At 32.0% G+C, this 23,592-nt stretch overlaps 2 protein-coding genes across 4 annotated transcripts; one reads left to right on the top strand and one right to left on the bottom strand.

Annotated features, from left to right (window-relative positions):
• The first annotated feature begins 15,098 nt into the window (after positions 1-15,098).
• On the top strand, positions 15,099-19,769 carry LOC105779697 (monosaccharide-sensing protein 2). Its single transcript, XM_012603576.2, has 6 exons — positions 15,099-15,321; positions 15,565-15,705; positions 16,742-17,308; positions 17,417-18,360; positions 18,718-18,905; positions 19,132-19,769. The coding sequence occupies exons 2-6, from the start codon at positions 15,627-15,629 to the stop codon at positions 19,574-19,576; spliced, it is 2,223 nt and encodes a 740-aa protein (XP_012459030.1). The 5' UTR covers positions 15,099-15,321; positions 15,565-15,626; the 3' UTR covers positions 19,577-19,769.
• Positions 19,770-20,016: 247 nt separating this feature from the next.
• LOC105779698 (probable anion transporter 5) lies at positions 20,017-23,592 on the bottom strand. 3 transcript variants are annotated; one of them, XR_008195038.1, is made up of 3 exons: positions 23,319-23,592; positions 20,530-22,090; positions 20,017-20,192 (listed from the first exon to the last, which is right to left on the bottom strand). XR_008195038.1 is itself a non-coding variant. In XM_012603578.2 (2 exons), exon 2 carries the CDS (start codon positions 21,941-21,943, stop codon positions 20,615-20,617), a length of 1,329 nt encoding a protein of 442 aa, XP_012459032.1. In that variant the 5' UTR covers positions 21,944-22,090; positions 23,319-23,591; the 3' UTR covers positions 20,243-20,614. The 3 variants fall into 3 exon arrangements, 1 of the variants encoding a protein (XP_012459032.1); XR_008195037.1 differs by lacking the exon at positions 20,017-20,192 and adding an exon at positions 20,243-20,362; XM_012603578.2 differs by lacking the exon at positions 20,017-20,192 and having other exon boundaries at positions 20,243-22,090; positions 23,319-23,591.

The raw sequence follows: 23,592 nt of genomic DNA, 5'->3' as shown, positions 1-23,592 counted from the left end.
AATGAATATAAAATAAATAAATATTTGTATTTGTAGGTTTAATCTTTTTTCCTTTTTCTTTTTAATGTGATTTATATTGGTTTGGTTTTACTTTATAATTATCTAGATTTGTATTTGCAATTATATTATACTTATATTTATAATATTAAAATTTTCAAGAAAAATAACTAATATATATATATATATATTTTTTTTTGGTGAATAAAACCTAACCTAACTTCCTAACACTAACATATAGCTACCCTACCATTCCAATAATTACTTAAGGAGCACCCATAATCAAAATTACGTTCTCTATTTTGATCTCAGTCATGTGCTATACTGTATTGTATCGACTAACATACGAATGTCTTAATAGCTTCTAAAAAGCTCCAAGATAGACTTTGAAAAATTTAAAAAAAATTCTATTTTTCCATATGTGACAAGCCATCTGACCAAAAAGAGCAGGCTAAAGAACCCCATTATTCACTATCCACCTTGAATTCCTCAAATTTATCCTAATCCAGTTTGAGAGATTCCCTAAGTACTTCCAAACATTTTTAACAATCGGATAATTTCTAAGGACATGCAAAATAACTTCTGTCTCATGGTGGCAGGTTGGGTATGACATATTTTATCCAATACCCCTACGTACACTTTCCAGATACATGCATACTATACCAACTATGATAACAATGAAGTTTTCTTTATTTATAAATGAATAAAAAAATTATCTCATGATTAATTTTTTTACATTTTTAAATACAAAAATATATGACAATTTATACTTATTTATATCTCATAATAATTAAAAATTTAAAAAATCTCATAATAATTAACTTGTATATTGTATCATGTTTATATATAATTTTTTATATAGTTAATAATATTTATTATATTTTTGTACTTTACATAATAAAATATATGTTATTATGATAAAAAATACAAAAATACGATTTTATTTAAGTTTACTTTTTGGTCATTCAACTTCAAAATGTTACAAAATGGTCATTGAATTATTCGAAAGTTTTATTTAAGTTACTAAACTATTAGACAGCTTTTATCAAAATCACTGGGTTGTTAAGATTTTTTTTTTAAGTTTGGCTAGGGAGCTCTAATCAACGATTTGACGATTGGTATAGTGGATCAATACCATTGGCGAGTAAAACAACATACCTTAGATCTAAGTCAATTTGACAGTTAATGTCAAAGACCATATAAGAAATATGTTTAGATTTTAGTTCACAAATTCAAGGCGTTCAAAGTTATTTTCATGAAAAAAGATTTCACTGTAGAAGAGAAGATGAATAAGAGCTTTTAATTAGTGCAGACGGAGCATGCAAAGGCCACACAATAATGATTTTAAGATCCTGACGATTTAAAAGAAAACGGTTGAATAATTCAATTACTATTTTATAACTTTTTAAAGTTAAATGACCAAAACGTAAATTTACTAATAGTTTAGTGACTTTAGATGCAGTTTACCCTAAAAATAAAACCTATAACTAAAATTATTTTTAAAAAAACACTAACCTTAATAAAGTTACGTGGATTTTGATCGATCTTATCAGTTTAGACCGTTGACTCGTATATCCTTGCTAAATCTACAAATGAAGTTTCCTTGCAACGACAACTTGTGGTTGACTAATAGATCCTCTTTATTCTACTCATTGTTTCGTTGACTATAACCCATGCTGCCCAAACGATATATATTGACATCAATTTCCAACATCTCTTTTCAGGTTTCTAAGCATTTCCCTTCAAAAAAGTCAACGGCTCAAAATCTTCACTAACATAAAAGAAAAGTAATTTACTAATAATATTAAATAAGTAATTTAATTTTTATTCCCAATTGTGTAATCAATAATATATATTTATGTTTAAGTGTTAGAGAAATAAAGCTAGATTGATCATGAAGTGTTTGGGTTAAAATTTGATCTGAACTTTGGATAGATTTGCGAGAGGAAAGTGAACAATGGGAGCGAGAGTTGGCATTCCAAATCGCTCTCAATGTATAAATGAGTGAGGGCTCAAGAACAATAGAGGATGATTTGGTGAAATAAAGTTGAATAATGACTAAATGAAAAAGGTAATGAGAAGAGGAAATACCTAATATTATACCTGTGGGAGCTAACCAGGGCGCAACCCTAAAATGAAAAATTGAAACTTTAGCCCTCAAAATTCATAAAATCTTAAGGTAATATATGATAAAATTATAGTCTGGTCTCCTAAAAATGCTAGAATTTCAAATGTGTCCTTTTGAAAACCGTAAAGATATAAGTTAATACAATAATAAAATTACATTTTAACTCTCATAACAATACATAACTTAATCTCACCCCCCTAAACAAAAATTTTGCTTCGCCCCCAAAACTTAACCTAAGGTCCAAGGAAGTATGGGAATTGGTTAATTTCTTTTGGACACCTAAGGAGGAGAATGTGCGCTCCTGACACTACAGGCTAGTTTAACATTGCTTCTTAGAACACTTTTGGGCCAAAAACCACTTTTGAGATAAAATCATTACTACACATAATGCTTTTGAGCTTTTAAAACTGCTTTTGAGACCCAAAAAAAAAAGATTTGTAAAAGCACTTTTTTGGCCAAAAGTAAAAAATTTTAACTTTTGCTCAAAAGTATTTTTTGGCCCAAAAGTACTTCTGAGGAACAATACTGAGCTGACTCTACGTCAATCATTAATGTAAACTTCTAAAACCTTCAATGAACATGGGGATTGGCTAATTCCTTTTTGTCTTTAGTTAACTTCCATGACATGTCAATATCATAGGCTTCCACTTCGATTCTATACACATATTATGATCTCTTCATTTAATCTTCTTGTTGATACACGAGATTACCTTCTCTGTGTGGAGCTCCTTCATTAGCTTAAATCACATCCAACTTACTTATGAAAGTCTTGACACTTTCATCTCGTATTTCAAAGAAACATCTTAGCTTTTAAGGGTTAAGAAATACTTTAATACCAGTGACACCTTTATCCAGACCATCTCTTACTTGAAAGGCCTTAGCTTTGAATGAGGTGATTGTTACGGTGTTCAACTACCATAGACTTGTTCTAGGACCCATTGTCAGTGACAATAAACTAATGTTTTTAGAATCGGATCGGTGGTTAAATTGGGCAAGTCTTCAATTCATCGATTCAAGAAAAAAATAAAAGATGAGCTCAATTTTCATGATCAATTTCAAACTGAATTATATATACTTAAACCTATATTCAAGTTCATATTAATTAAAATAAAAATTTTTAATTAACTTTACAAGTTACTTAAATATTTAAATTTAATTAACTCAAACTCGACTCGATAATAACAAAAACCGAATAATGTGGGTGTATCCTCATGTAAATTGCACCAATTAAAGGGAAAATGTAAGCCTCCCTTCGTATTGGGCTTTGGATTTCTCCTGTAAATTGAGCTTTCCTTGTTAGCCTAGGCCCAACTATATTTTTGGTACGTTTTCTTTATGTAATGTTTTTTTTTTCTTTGTATAATAATTAATAGTCTAGGCCTACTTTGATCAATGGTGGCTGTGGTGTGCAAGCTTCGCTTTTGGGTTGTTTGAGAGTACAATTGTCCAAAGTCTAGGGTCGGAAGAGATTTTAAAAAAATAATTTTTTAACTTTTAATATGGGGAAAAAATATTTTCGGACTAAAATTAATTAATTAAATGCATAGGCCTTTCAATTTTTTATCATAAATACTTCATCTATTGGGACCCCAAAATTCTTTTAGTGTTTATTATATTACATTTTATAATTCTTTTAAAAGGGCTTCAATTTATTATTTCTTCTTGGGTTTAAAAATGTCAAGAATGAACTTCATGGTGCGGTGGAATATTTTATCTAATTTCATCGTTATCGTTGTTTTTAACCTTACCAGAAGTAAACACACCGCCATCTGAACTAAGCCTAAGTAATTATTTGTGTATATTTCCTCTTATATCAGCTAATTATATTTAAGTAGTTTAATACTTTTATAATTTTTTATATGTTCATAATTTGTGTAACATAAATTTTAGTACGTTTGTGTATTTATATCATATTTATATAATTTTTGTCCTTTTCGTATAATGTTTTTAGTTTCTTAGGCATAATTATAAACTTCAATATTTACAATTTTTTATTTTAATTCTTATTAATTTTTAAGTTAAATTTCATCGTTAATCTTAAAAAAATTAAATTATTTTTTAATATAAATATTTATTAAAATATTACTCTAGTAAAGATTGTGTGGCAACTCATATGGCAGTCCACGGGTATTTTTATGCTGCCATGACAATATTTATTTTATATGCCGCTACATCAAAAAATAATTTAAAAATAAATTTAAAATTACAAAAATTATAAAATTATAAAAAAGAAAAGAAAAGAATAAGAGCACATGCAAAATGCCATGTGAGCTACCATGTTAAAAAATTTAACGTTTTAGTTCACATTTCCGTTAAAAAAATAGTTTAAATTTCTTTTTGAAATTCTGATGGTAAAATTCAACTCATTTTAAAATATTGAGACCCAAATTTAACTTAAAAAATTCTTATCATATCTACTCTTTTTGATACAATACATATAACCATCCATAGCTCATCTACAACCTTTAAATATCCTCACTCGAACCCACATCCTTCTGCACTGAAAATAATATCAATATTAATCGAGATAACCCAATCGACATATAATATTTCTTTTTTACCCATCATAACAATTATAATTAAACATAATTTTTAAATTTAGTTCAATTAAATCATACAAATATTTATAAAATGTTACATTCATAATAAATTACCATAAATTTTATTTTTGTTTAAAATTATATTTCATTTATCTCTAACCCCACCATAATCCTTTTGCCCTTTACTATATAATCAATGATTAATCTAAAAGCCTAATGACACACCAACAACTGGGCGATACCTTTAAGCTTTTTATTTGATTCTAAATTATCAATGAAAAGACTACTTACGTGTTTTTTGGCTAAGAAATAGTAAATTTCACTTTCAAAAATAGGTTTAACTACTAAAATTAATTCGAAAATCATTTGATTTTTAGTTTAAAAAATGCAATCAATCGAATCCTTAATTCAAATAATAATAATTAATTGGGTCCTCTGAATTATTATTTTCGTTAAGATCTTTGATGGACTGTTAAGTGCTTATATGGCGGGTGATATTGAGGTTGAAATAAAAATTTTGATGATGTGATGTCTGACATGAAAAAATGTTGATTTTGGGGATTTAAATTAATTTTTTTATTATTTTACAAGGGCTTAATAATTTTAATAATTTTTATAGAATCGCTAAAAAACAATTAAACCCTCGTAAAATTTAAAAAAAATTAAACCCTCATGTCAGCTGTTATATTATCAAAATTTTTAAGTCATCCGTCGCGTTAGCACTTAATTGTTCATTAGGAGTCTTAACAGAAGTGACGATTCAGAGCATCCAATTGATTGTAATTTTTAGATTAAGGACCCAATTCATTGCACTTTTCAACTAGGGGCTCAATTGATTTTCGAATTATTTTCAAGATTCATCTAGAGGCCTTAAAAATATTTCATGTTTGGATCATGCAATCTCATTTTGAGAATATATTATCTTTGAATAAACCTGATTAAGAGCAATCTCATTTAAGTAAACTCGAATATTTGAGTACGATGATAAGGCACATTGTACTCTCAAAGAGAGAATATAAATTCAAACTTTAAAGACGATATTGTTAAAGAGGTAACCCTAAACATTAAAAATGAATCATAAAACAACATAAAAGATACTAAAAAACCCAAATTAGTAGATACCTGGGCCGACTCTCTTTTGAGAGAAATTTTTAAAGTGTTGTCTACTAGAGGTGTTCATGGGCCGGGTGACCCGGCCCGGCCCGACGGCCCGCCCGAAATATGGGAGGGTTTGGGTAAAAATATAGGCCCGAAATATGGGCTTGGGCAAAAAAATAAGGCCCGATTAAAAAATGGGCCGGGCCTCGGGCACCACTTTTTTGGCCCGGGCCCGGCCCGGCCCGGCCCGGCCCGAATAATAAATATTTTTATTTTTTTAATTTTAAAATACTTTTAAAATATTTTTTTTAATTTTTTTAATTTTAAAATTTTTTTAAAATACTTTTTTTAATTTTTTTAATTTTAAAATATTTTTAAAATACTTTTTTTATTTTTATTTTAATTTTTAAAATAAAGTTTTGGTATTTATTTAAAAAACGGGCCGGGCCTGGCCTGGGCTTATGAATTTTTTCCGGGCCGGGCCTGGGCAAAATTCTAGGCCCATATTTCGGGCTGGGCCGGTCCTAGGACCCGGGCCAAAATTTTTTCCCGAACCCGGCCCGGCCCGACCCATGAACACCTCTATTGTCTACCGAGCAGCCAATTAAACCCTTAAATAGTGGGGTTATTATATCCAAAATTTATCGTTTAATTTCGAAAAGAGCTCAAATGGGTACATAGCTACGATAGCTTCACCATATAAAAATCTAATCGTTTACTCAACATACGATATTTCAAAAACTTTTTCCGAGAAAGAATCAATCCCTCAATTAAAAAGAAGCAGCTATTATGAGATTTTATAGTGACAAATGATCATAATAAGCAATTAAGCATTGTAAGGTCATAGTGGATGGCTGGGTGCAATCATTAGTAATAGAATTATTCTTTCTTTTTATTATTTTATTATCATCATCATTATTATTATTATTAAGTTGAAGGTTCTTTTTCCTTAAAATTATTATTCACAATTTTCAATCAAAGATTAAAATTAAAATTAGTACCAATATTTTTTATAATTAATAATAATTAATATGTAATTTATTAAACGAAATTAATATAATGAAATATAATTAATAATAAATAAGTGTATGAATTAAACTAAGAAAAGGGATTGTATAAAGCGTAATTCCACGTCATTCTTATATTTTTCTAATAGAAGAATGACAAATCGATTTAGAAAGAAAAATCTAATTTATCATTCTCCTATTAAAAAGGATAAAAATGACGTAAAATCACAATTTCATATAATTATTTTTCGATAAACTAAAGCTACTTTTATGTTATTCCAAAACAATTTAGAAGTTTTAAATATTATAGTACAAATATAAGAAGCTAAAGCTTCTTTGAGGCCAGTCTAGTTTCCCATTAAAGGAAGCTTTAATTGTGTCCTCAGTTTCTATTCTCCTTAAATATTTTAATTTTAATTCTTTTGTATTTAATTTTAGGAATTTATAAATTCTCTCTATTTATGTGATTTAATAATTAAATAATTTTATTTTGAAATAATGTTATATCAACTAGACTTTTGAATACTAAAATGTTATTTTTAAATAAAGAAGCAGATAAACTAAGTTACTAAAAATAAAATAAAAGGAACTAAGGTTATGTTTGGTTTATGAAAATATTTTTTTAATTTTAAAAATATTTTTATTTTATTTTTAAAAATATTAAAAATATATGTTAAATTGGCAAAATATTTTCTTTTTTCACTTTTTAAGAAATATTTTATATTTATTTTTTAATTTTAGAAAGAATTTTAAGGAAAGCAATTATTTTTTAATTTTCACCCTTTCATTTTATTTTCTAAAATAAGTTTTAAAATTTTAACCAAATTTGTTTCCTATGTATTTTCCACTTAAAAAAAAAAACTAAAATGAAAGTTATCTTATTTTTTTTAACGATCTCATTAAAATTCTAATCATATCTGTTCTTTTTGACACAATGTCTAGAACTACTCAAAATCCCCCCCCAAACCCATAAGTAGGAGGAAAATGTGCTTCAATGCACTCAAAACCCACGTCCTCTTGCATTAGCATCAACGCCTTTGCTAACTCAATTGGCAAGTCATCTTATTTTTTAAACTAAGTAAATTTTAAAAATAAAAAAAAAGTAAAATGATAAATAATCACGGTTAAATTAGCCAAATATGCTGAAAAAAAATATTAATTGGAAAATAGGATGATTTTTTCGAATTTTAGAGAAATAGGTCGTTTTTAGAGAGAGTGTGTGAAAGAGTGTCTAGCTTAGCGAGCTTTCTTGCTAACATGTCAGGAAAAGCACACCTAATTAGACGTGTTTTCTTCGTAATTATAGAAAAACGCATCTAGTTGGTACATGTCAGTAAAAAAGCTCGCCCAGCTAGATACGTTTTCACACACACTCTAAAAAAACAACCTATTTCCCTAAATTTAAAAAAATCAATTTATTTTATCAATTAATATTTCTTTTTCAAATATACTCAGTCAACAAATACAACTAAAAGAACCTCTAAAAAGTTGAAAACCAGTGAAACAACTCTAGAATAAAATAGAAAAATGGTGGTGATTTTTTTTCCTTGAAGGAAGAAAGCATCAAACTTTCAATTTTCAAACTCAGTGACCTCTCTATTTGTCTTGTTCGTAATGAAATTTGCATAATGACGGCAAATCAGATCAAGACAATTAGTTCGTAAAAACTAATATTATTTATTTATTTATTTATTTATTATGTGAAAACGCCAGAAGATTCCCATGTTTAATGTCTTTTTCGACTCTTCCCCATTATTCTTCATCAAGTAAACAATTTCTATATAACTACGACTATGGGTTCCATCTAGGTTTCTCCTCCACTTATTGCTGGTAAATATATTGTGCGTTAAATTATATTTTGTTTTCTTTATTCGAAAATAGATAAATTAATATTAGATTTAAAAAGAGATTCAGTCTTTCTGTTAAAATTTTTATCTATTTGTACTGTTAAAAACTGGCATAACTAATAAAATAACTAGAAAATGATACGTGACGTATTACGTATACCTCATGTTGATGTACAATAACCAATTTTTAACTAAAAAAATAGATGGAATTTTTAACTGGAGGGCAAGTTTGCTTTTTGATTTAATGTACAATGGCAAAACTGTCTGTTCTTTAGTAAAGGGAGGCAAAATGCAATTTTACTCCCAGTGAAGCACCAATTTTTAATTGGAGGACAAGTTTATACTTTGATTTGATGTACAACGAAAAATTTGTCCATTTTTAATAGAGGGGGACAAAATGCAAGCCTACTCCTAGTATAATGTTTTTACCATTGGTTATTTGTTTGTATCAAGTTATAAAGTAAAAATTGAAGTTTAAAATAGAGTCTATGCCCCTTTACATTTTATACATTTGGAATTTAGTCCTCTATTTTATTTTTGAAACTTAATTACTCTATTTAATGGATTTAAAATTCAGGTTCAATTGTCATTCTTGTTCAAAATTTTCTATTAAATCTATTGATTTGATTTTTAAAATTTTTAAAAAATTATTCAAGAATCATGTAACGAAAGAAACGTTGAAAAGATTGATGTGGATTTTTCTTAAAAAACCCATTTGAACTCGTCATTATAATTTTTTTGTTGGAACAATATTTTAAGACGTCAACATTTTGATCCAAATAATTAATAATATTAATTATTTAGACTAACTAATTACATTATAAAAATAGAAATCAAATTACGTCAAGAATTAAAATATATTGATTAATTGTATATATATAAACGCAGTGTTTTAATGACAAAGTTAACTTATTAAATAATTAAGTTAATTAATATATTTTAAAATATATGGATGAAATTATGCGAAGAAATAAAATATAGATATTAAATCTTAGATGAAAATTTAATTATTTTTATATGTAAAAGAAAAGGAGAATATGATGATACATGTGTCAATACAAAAAAAAAAAACCTTTCGAACTTTCTTTTACACGTAATTATATTATATTTTAATTCATAACATATTTCATATAATTTATTATATTAATTTATTTTAAAATTAACGTATTTATATTTGTTATGTGCTCAAAATATCATAAATTTATATTTCATCTCGTTTATTTAAAATTAAATAATATCGCGTGAATTAAGTTTTAGCTCGATTGACATGAGCATTGTTGCTAATGTAAAAGGACGTGGATTCAAGTGGACTGAAGCACATTATCCTCCTACTTATGGGTTGGGGAGAGACTATGGGTAGTTCTAAATATTATATTAAAAAAACATATATAATCAGTACAGTTAAAAAAATTAAATAATGCGATATACATTAATATAATTAATATAAATATTATATTTATATTCAAAATATTCTATTCTAGTTCCATTTAGTATCTTCTTGTATATTGACATGATGCCAAATGGCAAACCAGCATTTGACCTAAATACTTTTTAATTACAATTATTTAGCCACATAGGGTTAATCACTTGAAAACATAGATTTTATAAAATATTTTTAGTGGGTTTTATAAGATTTAAAATTGTAAATAGTTAATTGCAATGGTAGGTGAAATGCTTACTATTTGAAAAGTGTTTTATACTTTTTAAATTAAGGTTTGAGCTTGAAAAAGAAAAGAAAAGAAAAATCTAAAAGGAAGATTAAAGTCATTTTAAAAAATAATTTTAAAAATACATTGTATACGTCAATTGAGTTTTAGTTAGGTTGACATCAACTTTGTTATATCGGTGTAATAGAACATAATTTACACTCGCTCAAGTATATTTTATCCTACTATTTAAGAGTTAGGGAAATATATGTCATATAAAATTTAAATAAGAATAAAATTTTATGAAAAAATTAGTTTCATATGAAAATTAGTTACATGAAGTTTAATTTGGTGCAATTATATACAAGAAAATTTGATTTTAGTTCTATTATATACATAAAATTTTAATTTTGATTCGACTGTATACGTTTAAAAAGTAAATATATCAATTTATTTTTATGTTGGATAAATATAATAATTTGTATATGCAATATGCAAACGTAAAATAGTACCACGTCGATAATGAAGATGTTAGTAATTTGTGAAAATTGAATCAAATCAAATATTATGTATACAATTGCACAAAATAAAAGTTTATGTATCATATTGCACATTAATCTAAATTTTATACACAATTTTAAATTTGATCCCTTGAATTATAAAAAAGAACTCCTATTTTTAAAAATTTATCTACACAATAATATTTTTAAAAAGAAAGAGCTACCAACAAGTGGTTGTGTGCAATGATAAGACACATTGCACTCCAAAAGAGAGAACAAAGTCTCAAACCTTGGAGAAGAAAATGTTGGAAGGGATAGCTACAAACCTTAAACATGGATCATGTCACACAAGAGTGTATGTCCTACATGTTAGAAGCAATGGACTACAAAGTATAATCAACAATACTCAAAATATTAATTTAAACATAAAATTTGACAAATAACATACCCTAACCCATTTAATACAAAGAAAAATTCGAAAATCATGGGAGTCAACTTTCTTTTCTATATATACCTTAACCCATTTCCCTTCTCTTCCCATTGAAAATCTTCTCAAACTCTCCACCACATGGTTGGAAAGGTGTCTCAAGCTGTTCCCTTCACCACATGTAACTGTAGAAGAGATGGACTAATATGTTAGATTGGATGCTTTCTTTGGTAGGAGGAATGCAGTTGCTAGAGAAGACTGATAACAAGGTTCATACCATATATCTTCCTTTATTAAAGTCTTTTGAGTTTGTCGGTACATTTAGCTAGGTACAACGACTCTAGTGGATTGGTAAAATGCAATTTGCAAGACAACTCGAGAACCAATCAATGAAATAATAATTGTTGTTTGCTTCTACAAACATGGGCATGGATACAAATGCCATAGTCAGTGTTACAAAAGTTTTTGTCGAAAACACTTATGGTAGGCACAAGAAGCAATTTCTTAACAAAAAATTAGCATAAATATCTATTTATGGAATAAGGATTCTTATTTAAAGAATCTGAGTATATTAACAGCATACCTATAAATTAAGACTTTTCCTTATTTATTATATGTTTCTATTTTCAAGGTTGTAAAACTTTATTTAACAGAGTCGTTACTTTCTTATAATAAAGTGAAAAGAATTTATACTTGTGAGATTTGGGTCTCTCTCTAACGAGTTATAAGGTATCAACTCCCTTTAACAAGTTGAATTCTATACATGATAAGTCACTCAAGAAAAAAGAACAAGGGAGATAATCCCTCTCCTTAATGTAACTTAGATGTAAACTGTCTAGTGACTCGATCCGTATCCAAGGAACATAACAAATTGGTATCGGAGCCAAGCACCATGGGAAATCAAACATATGAGGAACTAAAGGCTTTGTTCCAATAAGCGATTACGAAATTTAAAGCTAGAATATGGAAGCTAGAATGCATCAATTGACACAACAATTGGAAGTGGAAATAGCGGTGGAGGAATAGTACCACATTTCACCAAGTTAGATTTTCCAACTTATGACAAGTTTGAGGATCATTTGATTTAGCTTCATTGATGTGAATAATTTTTTGCCAAGCAACGAACACTAGAGATAAATCAAGTCAGTCAAGTAGCCTTTCACTTGTTGGGTATCCTACAGTGGTATCACGTTACCCAGCTCCCAAGAAAGACCTTTATTTTTAGATTGTCAATGATATCGCGATATCCGACTCTGGATATCGTGATATCATTGTTGTGAGGGGACAAAAAAAAGACATCGGGTGTTGTCCTTATCCAATTGAAGCACCAATCAAAATTAGACGTCCAGGGGAATTTTGGTCACTAAAACTTAGGTTGTAATCAACTTTAAAAAGCCAAAAGTTGGCTTAAGAAAAGAGAGGTTGTAGTTTAGGTTAGAAAGCTTTTTAGTTTAGGGTTTCTCTCCATCTTTTAGTTTAGGTTTAGGATAGTTTTCTTCTTCATAGTTTAGGGTCTCAATTCTTTGTTTGTTTCTTTATTTTCCTTGTATTTTCTTAGTTAGTTAAGTTAGTTTTTTTACTGTAGTTAAGTGTTATTTGTTTAGTAACCCTTTAAACTTTCTTTTAGATACATTTTAATCTCACTTTAGTGTTATTCAGTGTCCTTAAATTTCTTCTATTAAAAATAATTTTTTTAGCATTTTCGTTTATTGTTCTTGCTTCCATTGTGCTATCCAAGCTTTTGCAAGAAAGCTTAGATTTTTTTATTCACGTTTAGTTAAGTTTAAGTTAATGCTTTATTATCTTGATTATTTGTTGTTTGTATGTTTAGATATGAGTAGGAGTAGCTAAATCTAAGGTGGTTGGTTGATGAAAATGTTGGGTAGTTGATTTTAGGGTTTAAGGACTAAATTGCAAAATTTAAACTAAATTGAATAAACTTCAAAACTTAAGATTGACGTCCTAAGGGAAAATCAAGATAAGTGAGACCGAGAGGTAACCTAACTGGACACAAATTTATTAGTCCCAATTTAGCCGGTGAGATCGAGAGATAAACCAAACTAATTTGTTTAAGTTGGTAAAGTTGAGATCGAGAGGTAAAATGGAACCAATTTATGAGTGTTAGTGATTTAGATCCGTAATTCGAAGATTAATTAACCACATGGAAATCAACCAACCACTGTCTGTTATCGTATTTAGTAGTTTTATATTTTATATTATTTACAATTTAGTCCTTTTCTATTGTAGGTAGTTAATTAGTTTTAATCAACCTCATTTATGGCCTATCGTAATATAGTGCTTTGCGAGTAGCTAGCTAGACTCTTTTCTTGCATGCATTTTTAAATAGAAATCACTAAATCCTGACTCCTTTGGGTTTGATTCTTGAAATACTCTGGTATTCTATTGTAACATTATAAATATTACAACTGACCCGCCACACTTGCAGACACCGCAAGATAGTATATATTTTGATTTCTTTGTTTGTTGTATTTGTGTTGATTTCCTCCCGTCACTCGCGAGGGCAATCACGATGCCAAAGTATTTATGCCTACTAGAGATGAAAAAAGACTAAGAAAACTAAGTGTTGGCTCAATAATTTAAATTTGACATACAAAGAAAGATTAACTAAGAAGGATTTAGACAATATTAGGTAATAACGATAACTAATAAAGGGAGGCTTGATTTTAGTGAAGTAAAAATGAATAGAATAACCTTATCTATTTCTAGGATGTTAACTCAAGTAAACATTTTTCCATAACCATCTCAAACCTTTAGGTCTCCTATAAAAAGACTCATGTTTTTCATCTTTTTTTCTCTCCATGGTACAATACTAATACAACAAAGTTGACAATTAACTAAGCTTTTCTTACCATATTGTTCAAAGCTCAAAGGCTATAATTGATCTTAAATCTGTTGTCATCTATCCTTTTATTAAAGTTTAGGTCATTCGACTCATATAACTATATAAATCTCAACTTTTTGTTATTAACTAGCATAACAAAAATGGCGTAAGCCCTAAATCGATCTAAACTCAACACAACCCTATTCCCTATCCCATCGAACCTCTTTGTAATAAATCTCAACCTTTTGTTATTAACTATCATAACAAAAATGACGTAAACCCTAAATCGATCTAAACTCAACACAACCTTATTCCCTATCCCATCGAACCTCTTTGTAATAAATCTCAACCTTTTGTTATTAACTATCATAACAAAAACGGCGTAAACCCTAAATCGATCTAAACTCAACACAACCCTATTTCCTATCCCATCCAACCTCTTTGTAATAAATCCCAACCTTTTGTTATTAACTAGCATAACAAAAATAACATAAACCCTAAATTGATCTAAACTCAACACAACCCTATTCCCTATCCCATCCAACCTCTTTGTAATAAATCCCAATATTTTGTTATTAACTAGCATAACAAAAATGACGTAAACCCTAAATCGATCTAAACTCAACACAACCTTATTCCCTATCCCATCCAACCTTTTTGTAATAAATCTCAACCTTTTGTTATTAATTAGCATAACGAAAATGACGTAAACCCTAAATCGATTTAAACTAAACACAACCCTATTCCCTAACCCATCCAACCTCTTTGTATATAACTAAATATTGCATACCCAATTAAAAAATGTTATAAAGGTTAATAGTATTTTAAAACGAAAATTTATTTAACCCCCCAAAAAAAAAGTGCTTTAAACTATTGATGATACAAAGATGAGCAAGTAAAGTGAAACACAAATTTTAGATATTGAGTGTGACCAGTAAAGTGCAATATAATACGTGCAAATTAAGGAGAGGTATAAGGGTTGGGGCAAGTTGCAATTAACCCATTCTTTCTCTTTTGGGTTTTCTTCTCTTTTGCTTTAACCTTTGCCTTTCTCTGCCTCCCTTGTTGATGAGGTCACTTTACCCTTAATATATATATTGCTTTATTGTGAAAAATAAATAAATAAAATCTCATCACTCCTCAGTCACCAAGTACCTCTTTTTTATTCAATTCCAAAGGTGATGACAGTCTGTTATGGCCTTTTCTATATCTGATGATTCCTGAAACTCTTTTATCAGCAGCTTTTTGCTTCTGTTTCTTCTATATCTGCCTTTGCTTTGCTTCCCTAGGTAAAGTTAACAGCTTTTTTTGGCTCTATATTGAGCTTAGACACCTGGGTTTTTTTTTTTGATTTTTTTGTTTTTTTCCTATCTTGGGTTTTCTCTCTTTTGATACATAGTCAAGTTTGTTCTTTGGGGAGGGGGGTGTATGGAGACTGTGATCTGATACCTGTTCAGATGCTGTATCTAGCACTGTTTTTTTTTTTTTTAAATTTTGATCCATGATCTTGGTTTGGTTTATTTAACTTTCAGGTTACTTAGTTTAGTGCTCAGTGTTTAAAGGATTGGGGGTTTTTCTTTTTTGTGCGTGAAAAATGAGTGGAGCTGTGCTTGTAGCTGTTGCAGCAGCTATTGGTAACTTATTGCAAGGATGGGATAATGCCACCATTGCAGGTAATTCATTTACTTCCTTAAATTGTTATACATATCTAGTTCAACATAAAAAAAAATCAGTTTTTTGGACTAAAAATGATAGCTTTCATGGGTCAAAGATCTATGGTGAATTTGAGGTGACTGATGATCTAATTGGATTTATGGGGTTGCTCTTTCCTTAATTATTAATTTATACAGTTATTCTCTACTTCAGTGTAAAGGGTGTTTTGCTATCTTTCTAGATTGATATCATGTTTGGTTTCATCAACTGCTATATGTAATTCAACATTGAAAATTCACTCTTTTGGACTAAAATGATAGCTTTCATATGTCAAAGATCTATGGTGGTGATGATCTAATTGGATTGATGGTGTTTTTCTTGACTGTATGATTAATATGTACAGTTCTTCTCTACTTAAATGTAGAGGGTGTTTTGCCATCTCTTCACATTGAATAATTAGTTTTTTTTATTTATCAAATTACATTGAATATTAGTTGATTCAGTCTTGTTGGACCAAAATGATAGATTTCATATGTCAAAGATCTATGGTGAATTTGAGGTGATGATCCAATTGGATTGATGGGGTTTTCCGTCCCTTAATGATTAATATATATAGTTCTTCTCTACTTCAGAGTTACGGGTGTTTTCCCATCTCTTTAGATTGATTAAGATATGTATTGCAACATCGAAAAATTCATACTTTTGGACTAAAATGAAAACTTTCATATGTCAAAGATCTATTTGTAAATTTGAGTTGATCTAATTGGATTGATGGGGTTTACTCGATGATTAACATATGCAGTTATCCTCTTTGGTTTCATGAACTGCTATGTATATGTAGTTCAACATTGAAAATTCAGTTTTTTGTACCAAAATGATAGCTTTCATATGTCAAAAATCTGCGGTGAATTCGAGTTGATGATATAATTGGATGAATGGGGTTTTTCTTCCCTTAATGATTAACATATACAGTTCTTCTCTACGTCAGTATAAAGGGTGTTTTGCCATCTCTTTAGATCAATTGATTAGTTTTGCTCTTTGTGTTCCACGTTGCAGGTGCTGTTCTATACATAAAGAGAGAGTTTAGTTTGGAAAGCGAACCAACTATAGAAGGCCTGATTGTAGCCATGTCTCTTATTGGAGCCACCTGCATTACTACCTGCTCGGGAGGCATATCGGACTGGCTAGGCCGCCGTCCAATGCTAATTATCTCGTCTGTTCTTTATTGTGTTAGTGGTCTTGTAATGTTATGGTCTCCTAATGTTTATATCTTACTTTTGGCAAGACTTTTGGATGGTTTTGGGGTTGGTTTGGCAGTAACTCTGGTCCCAGTTTACATATCCGAAACTGCACCACCCGAAATAAGGGGGTTGCTAAATACCCTTCCGCAGTTTACTGGTTCCATCGGAATGTTTTTGTCATATTGCATGGTTTTTGGAATGTCATTATCGGAATTACCGAATTGGAGATTGATGCTTGGAGTTCTTTCTATTCCATCTCTTATATATTTTATATTAACCATTTTCTTCTTGCCTGAGTCTCCAAGATGGCTTGTAAGTAAAGGACGAATGATTGAGGCAAAAAAAGTTTTGCAGAGACTACGTGGCAGGGAAGATGTTGCTGGTTAGTTCATCCTCGGTCTCTTTTAATCTTTCCCCTACCTCTATTTACATTGCGCTTGCCATCTGAAGCTATCCTGCTGATGGTACTAATATTATTTGAAATGAACAGGTGAGATGGCATTGTTAGTGGAGGGACTTGGTGTTGGAGGTGAAACATCGATAGAGGAGTATATAATTGGCCCGGCCAATGAGGACATAGAAGACCAAGATATATCAGATGATAAGGATCAAATCAAGTTATATGGACCTGAAGAAGGTCTTTCCTGGGTGGCCAGACCTGTCACAGGACAGAGTACTCTTGGTATCGTGTCACGGCATGGAAGCATGGCTAGTCAGAGCGCTCTTGGTCTTGTTGATCCTCTTGTCACCCTCTTTGGAAGTGTCCATGAGAAGGTTCCAGAAACGGGAAGTATGCGTAGCGCACTTTTTCCGCACTTTGGTAGCATGTTCAGCGTGGGAGGTAATCAAGCTAGAAATGAAGAGTGGGATGACGATATTGTTCCCAGAGAGGGCGAGGACTACCCATCTGATGGTGGTGGTGGTGATTCTGATGACAATTTACATAGTCCTTTGATCTCACGACAAACAACCAGTTTGGATAAGGACATAGTTCCAACTAACCACGGAAGCCTTACGAGCTTAAGACACGGTAGTCTAATGCAATCAACTACCGGAGAACAAGTTGGTAGCATGGGTATTGGTGGAGGTTGGCAGATTGCATGGCAATTGTCTGAAAAAGTAGGCCCAGATGGAAAAAAGGAAGGGGGCTTTAAAAGAATTTATTTGCACCAAGAGGGTGTACCCGGCTCGAGGCGTGGATCACTGGTTTCTCTTCCTGGTAATGATGCCCCTGTAGACAGTGAGTATGTCCAGGCTGCTGCCTTGGTGAGTCAGCCAGCCCTCTATGCCAGTGAGCTTATGAAACAGCATCCGGTTGGACCGGCTATGATTCATCCAGCTGAAACTCCAAAGGGACCAAGTTGGAAAGATATCTTTGAACCAGGAGTCAAGCATGCTTTAGTAGTAGGGATCGGAATTCAAATACTTCAGCAGGTAACTCAGAGAACCTAACCACAATTATCTTTCTAGCAAATGGCTCGAATAGCCTTTTTTGCTTGTTATCTTCATGTTTTTCATCTTAAAATCACTTCTTTACGGCTCTGCATTACATCCTGCTTTACTGTTTCAGGAATCAGTCGGGTTCGATGTAGTACACACACACACACACACACACACACACACACACACACACACACACACACACACACACACATGTATATATATATTGCCTTGATCGCACAAATGTGTGGTAATGGTGTACACGGGATAGTACATTTGCAATACTGTTTTCCGGCTTTGCATTATTGGCTTATTGAGGACCGTTCTTTATTCTTTCCTTTTTACATGCAGTTTTCTGGTATAAATGGAGTTCTATACTACACTCCACAAATTCTCGAGCAGGCGGGAGTTGGAGTTCTTCTTTCAAACTTGGGGATTAGTTCATCTTCTGCCTCATTGCTTATCAGTGGTATTACAACCTTGCTGATGCTTCCAAGTATAGCGGTTGCTATGCGGCTTATGGATATTGCCGGTAGAAGGTATGTTTTTTTTTTCCTTTTCGGGTTCCTTTGAAATTATAAGAAAGCTCACCTGGAAACACTCAATATCTGTTGGCACTCAGAATTTAAAGATTTAGTTTTGAGCGGAAATTGCTCAACCTTTATTTGTGTGCCTTTCTGTTGGCAAACTTGCGGTTATTGTCTCTAATTTTCTGATATTATGATGGTGGATTTTGTTGATTACCAATGTCTTCCCCCGTTGCAGGAGTTTGCTACTCTCCACACTCCCGGTCCTGATAATATCCCTTCTCGTCTTAGTCATCGGAAGTGTGGTAAAAATGGGGAATGTTGTGCATGCAGCGATCTCAACCGTTAGTGTTGTTCTCTACTTCTGTTTCTTCGTCATGGGATTCGGGCCAATCCCAAACATACTCTGTGCTGAGATCTTCCCGACACGGGTTCGTGGCATATGCATTGCTATGTGCGCCCTTACATTCTGGATTTGCGACATCATCGTCACGTATTCACTCCCAGTGCTGCTCAAATCAGTCGGTTTAGCCGGTGTTTTCGGGATGTACGCGGTCGTGTGTGTTATATCGTGGGTGTTTGTGTTCTTAAAAGTACCCGAAACCAAAGGCATGCCTCTCGAAGTCATTACGGAGTTCTTTTCTGTTGGTGCGAAGCAAGTTGCAGCTGCCAAGAACAACTGAGTTTGGTTACATGTATTTGATGGATAGTTTGAAAGTTTTGACGGCTGTTCAAATTTATCTTTTTTTTTCCTTATCATTTTATTGTCAATTAGGCAGTTCGATTTGTGTAGAAAGATTAAAAAAAGAACAAAAAAACAAACATGATTTTCTATTTGTTACAGTTTTCTAAATGACATTTAAAGTTTTCTTCAAATGCTCTCCTTTGGTTTGAAATTTAAGATTCAAAGTTTTGTTCGAGTTTAATCGACTACGAAGTAAACGTTTTAGCTTAATTCGAGTCAATTGTTGAGATGTTCTAACTTAACCAATCGATAAATTGGGCTTGTTTCAACAATGGCGGCCGGATATTTTTTTTTTCAACTTTATAAGTAAAAATAGGGTTTTTCTTAAAATGCTCATGTATGACATTTATATCTTGAACGAGTATGAGATATAACCCATGGATCCTCCAAACACATGACAACTTGGAATAAAATAAACATACTCGTATCCGACACTCATATCTAACATAGTCATGAAGAACGGTGGTCCTGTAAAATGGCCAGTCATAAGAAGCAAATTTGTAGAACCACCACGGCCACCACTAGCAGCCACCGCTCATCCACCATCTTCACAACTATACATCAAATTGATTCAAGCACAGGGTTAAGTAGAAACAACAAAAAATTACTAACATCATAGGTAATTATCAGAAGCATGATGTCCCCACTGCATTCATAATAGCAACTTGCTTGGCTTGAGTTCTCATATGCATAAATTTGAAGTGAAATAATCCAGCTAATCTCACTGTTAAATAAAAAATAAACACATAAGCTCTTCAGGTTAACAATCAAAAAAATGATTTCTAATACCTACTGGTTTGTGTTGATTGCTTTTTGACCTTCTATACTATTCTGAAATTAAATATATTTGTCCCAGGAAGGGTTTAGATTTCATGACATCAGAGACCTCACCAATCACAACGACCGATTTGCGTGTGAAGCCCTTGATGATTTATGGCTATACCAAGTAAAAACTTAGACGTGTGCAGGGCTTATTTCAGTCAAAAATCCTCTCCCCCGTTGAGAATAGCAAGAATATGAAAGAGCTAAATACGCAGAGCAATCCCGGGATGACAAAGACTGTTCTCCAGCTTTCTGGACTAGAAAGATCTGAATATTCAGCTTTAGCAGCTTCGAGAAGCTTTCCAGTCATATCAACCCCAATGATCCCAGCTAGGGTGCCGGCTGTATTAGAGACACCCATTACAATTCCTGCATATTTGGGTGCAATATCCATATGATTCACTGCAAACCCAGCCCTTCCGAGCGCCAAGAAACCAAGAGCCACAGAAGAACAGAAAATGGCTCCAGCTGATGTTCTGAAGATTGGTAGTGCCATCAATGCAAGAGAAGAGACTATAAATCCTACAGTGTTCAAGAACTTCCTAGTTTTAGTCACGGACATTATTCTTTTGGTGATCAAGTGGTCAGCAAGAACCCCACCGATATTTGAGAATATGAACATGTTGAAATACGGCAACATCTTGGAAGAACCCATTTCCTGAAGACTGAGCTGGAGGCCCAGCTCAAAGTATGTTGGCAGCCAGTTCATTAATACATAAAGTGCATAGTGGAATGTGAAATTATTTACCACGATTGCCCAAACTGGCCTGCTGGCTAAAATTCTCTTCCATGGGATTTCGGAAGTTCGGGCTGTGGTTCCTCCATTCTCCACTTTTATCTTCTGACTTGCTTTGGTAGGTAATAAAGATTCTCCAAAACCAGTGGCAGTGGCTTTCTGATGCTCAGATCGAGGGGGGTCAGTTGCATATTTAAACCAAAAGAAAGACCAGATGACACCTAATGCTGCTTCTGCAATAAATACAGATTGGGGACCTCTGAACTTCACCAGGCTAGGAAGGACAAGCATTCCCATAGCTGCACCTAGGTACATCCCCGAAGTTGTAAGCGAAACAGATCTTGACCTCTCATGTGGTGGTACCCACTGTGCTAGGACAGTGTGAATAGAAGGGAAGATGAAACCTTGTGCCACACCAACAAGCAAGCGAGCAACAACCAAGATAGTGACTCTATTGGGATCTAATGGAACCAAAAAACAAGTTGATGACCATAAAACGAATGAGAGAAGAAGAACCTGCCTTCCCCCGATCTTTTGAGCCGCCCATCCCCCAGGTACCTGAGAACAAGCATAACCGTAATAGAATGTTGATAGTATTGTCCCTTTGCTTGATTGGTTAATCCCAGCAGCATCAGCTGCAACTGTGTATGCTATGGAGAAACCCACACGTTCTATATAACATACGCATGTGCTGACAAAGGTTAAAAGGACAATTAAGTATCGCTTTGGGAATTTCATCGACTTCATAATTCAATTTTATATAGGAATCTTTATTTTGTCAACTGTCTTCAAGCAAATCAACTATCTTAGGCTTTCGACCCCAATTAACAAGCATTTCATCAAAGACAGCAGTTTCTTCGTCACTGCCTCATAGCTTCAATAAACTCCCAAGGCCTGGATGGAAAAAAAAATCATTCAAATATTAAAAATGACGGGACAAAGCACCATCAAATCAGCTTGCAAAAGCTAAATGTTACGTAGACATAAGTCAAGAAGGAATCCCTGCTTAATTTGCTTTATTTGTGAAAGTTCAAGTGAAAACCTTCACTAACTTGACTTCTTAGGGATGGATGACACATAAAAATGGTCCAAGATATCAGATAAAAAAATTGTTATGACCATGAAAAGAGTTTCCCCAGCATATCTCACCCAAAATATTGAATCCAAAGATAGAAAAAGGGATAGAAATGACATCCATATTTAGACACAAGTAAAAGTTTACAAGCTGCAGTGTTTGCAAAAGCCAATCATGAAAAAATTGGTCAACAGATTGTTGCAGCACATCAAAATCTTGTTGTAAAAGATTGTTGATATTAGCAAGAAGTAAACTTTGGCCTCTAGCCTTAACAAGTAATGTGATAAGAGAAGTTTCCAACCTAACTTAAGTGTTAAAAAAATCATATAAAAGGAAAAAGAAAATGAGGGAAGCAAATGTTTTAGTCGTTCACATCTGAGCCTAAGAATCAAAAGAAGTTTATAAGAAGAAACTCATTAACAGACATTACAAACAATAGGCTAAAAACAAACAGATCTGATAATATGGGTCAAACCATCTAGCCAATGGAACTGATTGGTCAAGAAATTTACATTAGACGTTTCTAACTTTATGAACTTTGAACAATGGATAATGACCAGCATTTGCAACTCCATGACACCATGATATTTTACCATTAAAATGGGGTTTAAAATTTTAATCAATATCTTGTGAAGTGCATTGATTTAATTATGTTAACCATTATATCAAATATCTACTACATGAATGAACTAATCCACCCAGTACTAACAAATTCAAGAACAAAACAAACATTTTCAAGCCCAGTCCAAATACAGGAGGAAATGATCACTTCGGATCTCATCATATGAAACGGGGATCAAATAATCAAAGAGCTGAGTTTCAGTTAAAATTCGTTTTCTTTCCCTGAATGAACGAGAAAAGCAAGAACCCAAAAAATCTTAGTAACAAACAACCCCACATTTCTTAAGAAAAAAGAAGAAGCAAGAAATGGAATTAATTGGGGAATTTCAACAAACAGAAGGAGAGCAAAATAAAACAAGGAGAGAAAGGAAGATTGAAACAAGAAAAGAAGAAAGACCCGAAAGCAGGAAGACGTTAAAAACATACCTTGTAAAATTTGGGTGTCATTGGGAATCCATGGAAGAAGCTAAATCCAAGAAAGAAAAGCACATTGGTAAGAAAGAAAAACCCTAAGACAGAAAGAGGGAGAGGGAGAGGGGAGGAAGTCAACGTGGTGAAAGTGCTTGTCCTACTGAAGAAAACTACTAAATTTCTAAAATTCACGTGTTCGTTTGCTTCTTCTCTATCGCTGGTTGCAATGCGATGTGATGCCCCCACCCATCTCATTCCAATTTTCTAGTTTTTTTCCTTCGTATTTTTT

This window comes from Gossypium raimondii, chromosome 4 (assembly GCF_025698545.1).
Source record: "Gossypium raimondii isolate GPD5lz chromosome 4, ASM2569854v1, whole genome shotgun sequence".
Classification (NCBI taxonomy): Eukaryota; Viridiplantae; Streptophyta; class Magnoliopsida; order Malvales; family Malvaceae; genus Gossypium; species Gossypium raimondii.
The sequence above is the reverse complement of the archived record's forward strand: the minus strand, read 5'-3'. Positions and strand labels throughout refer to the sequence as shown.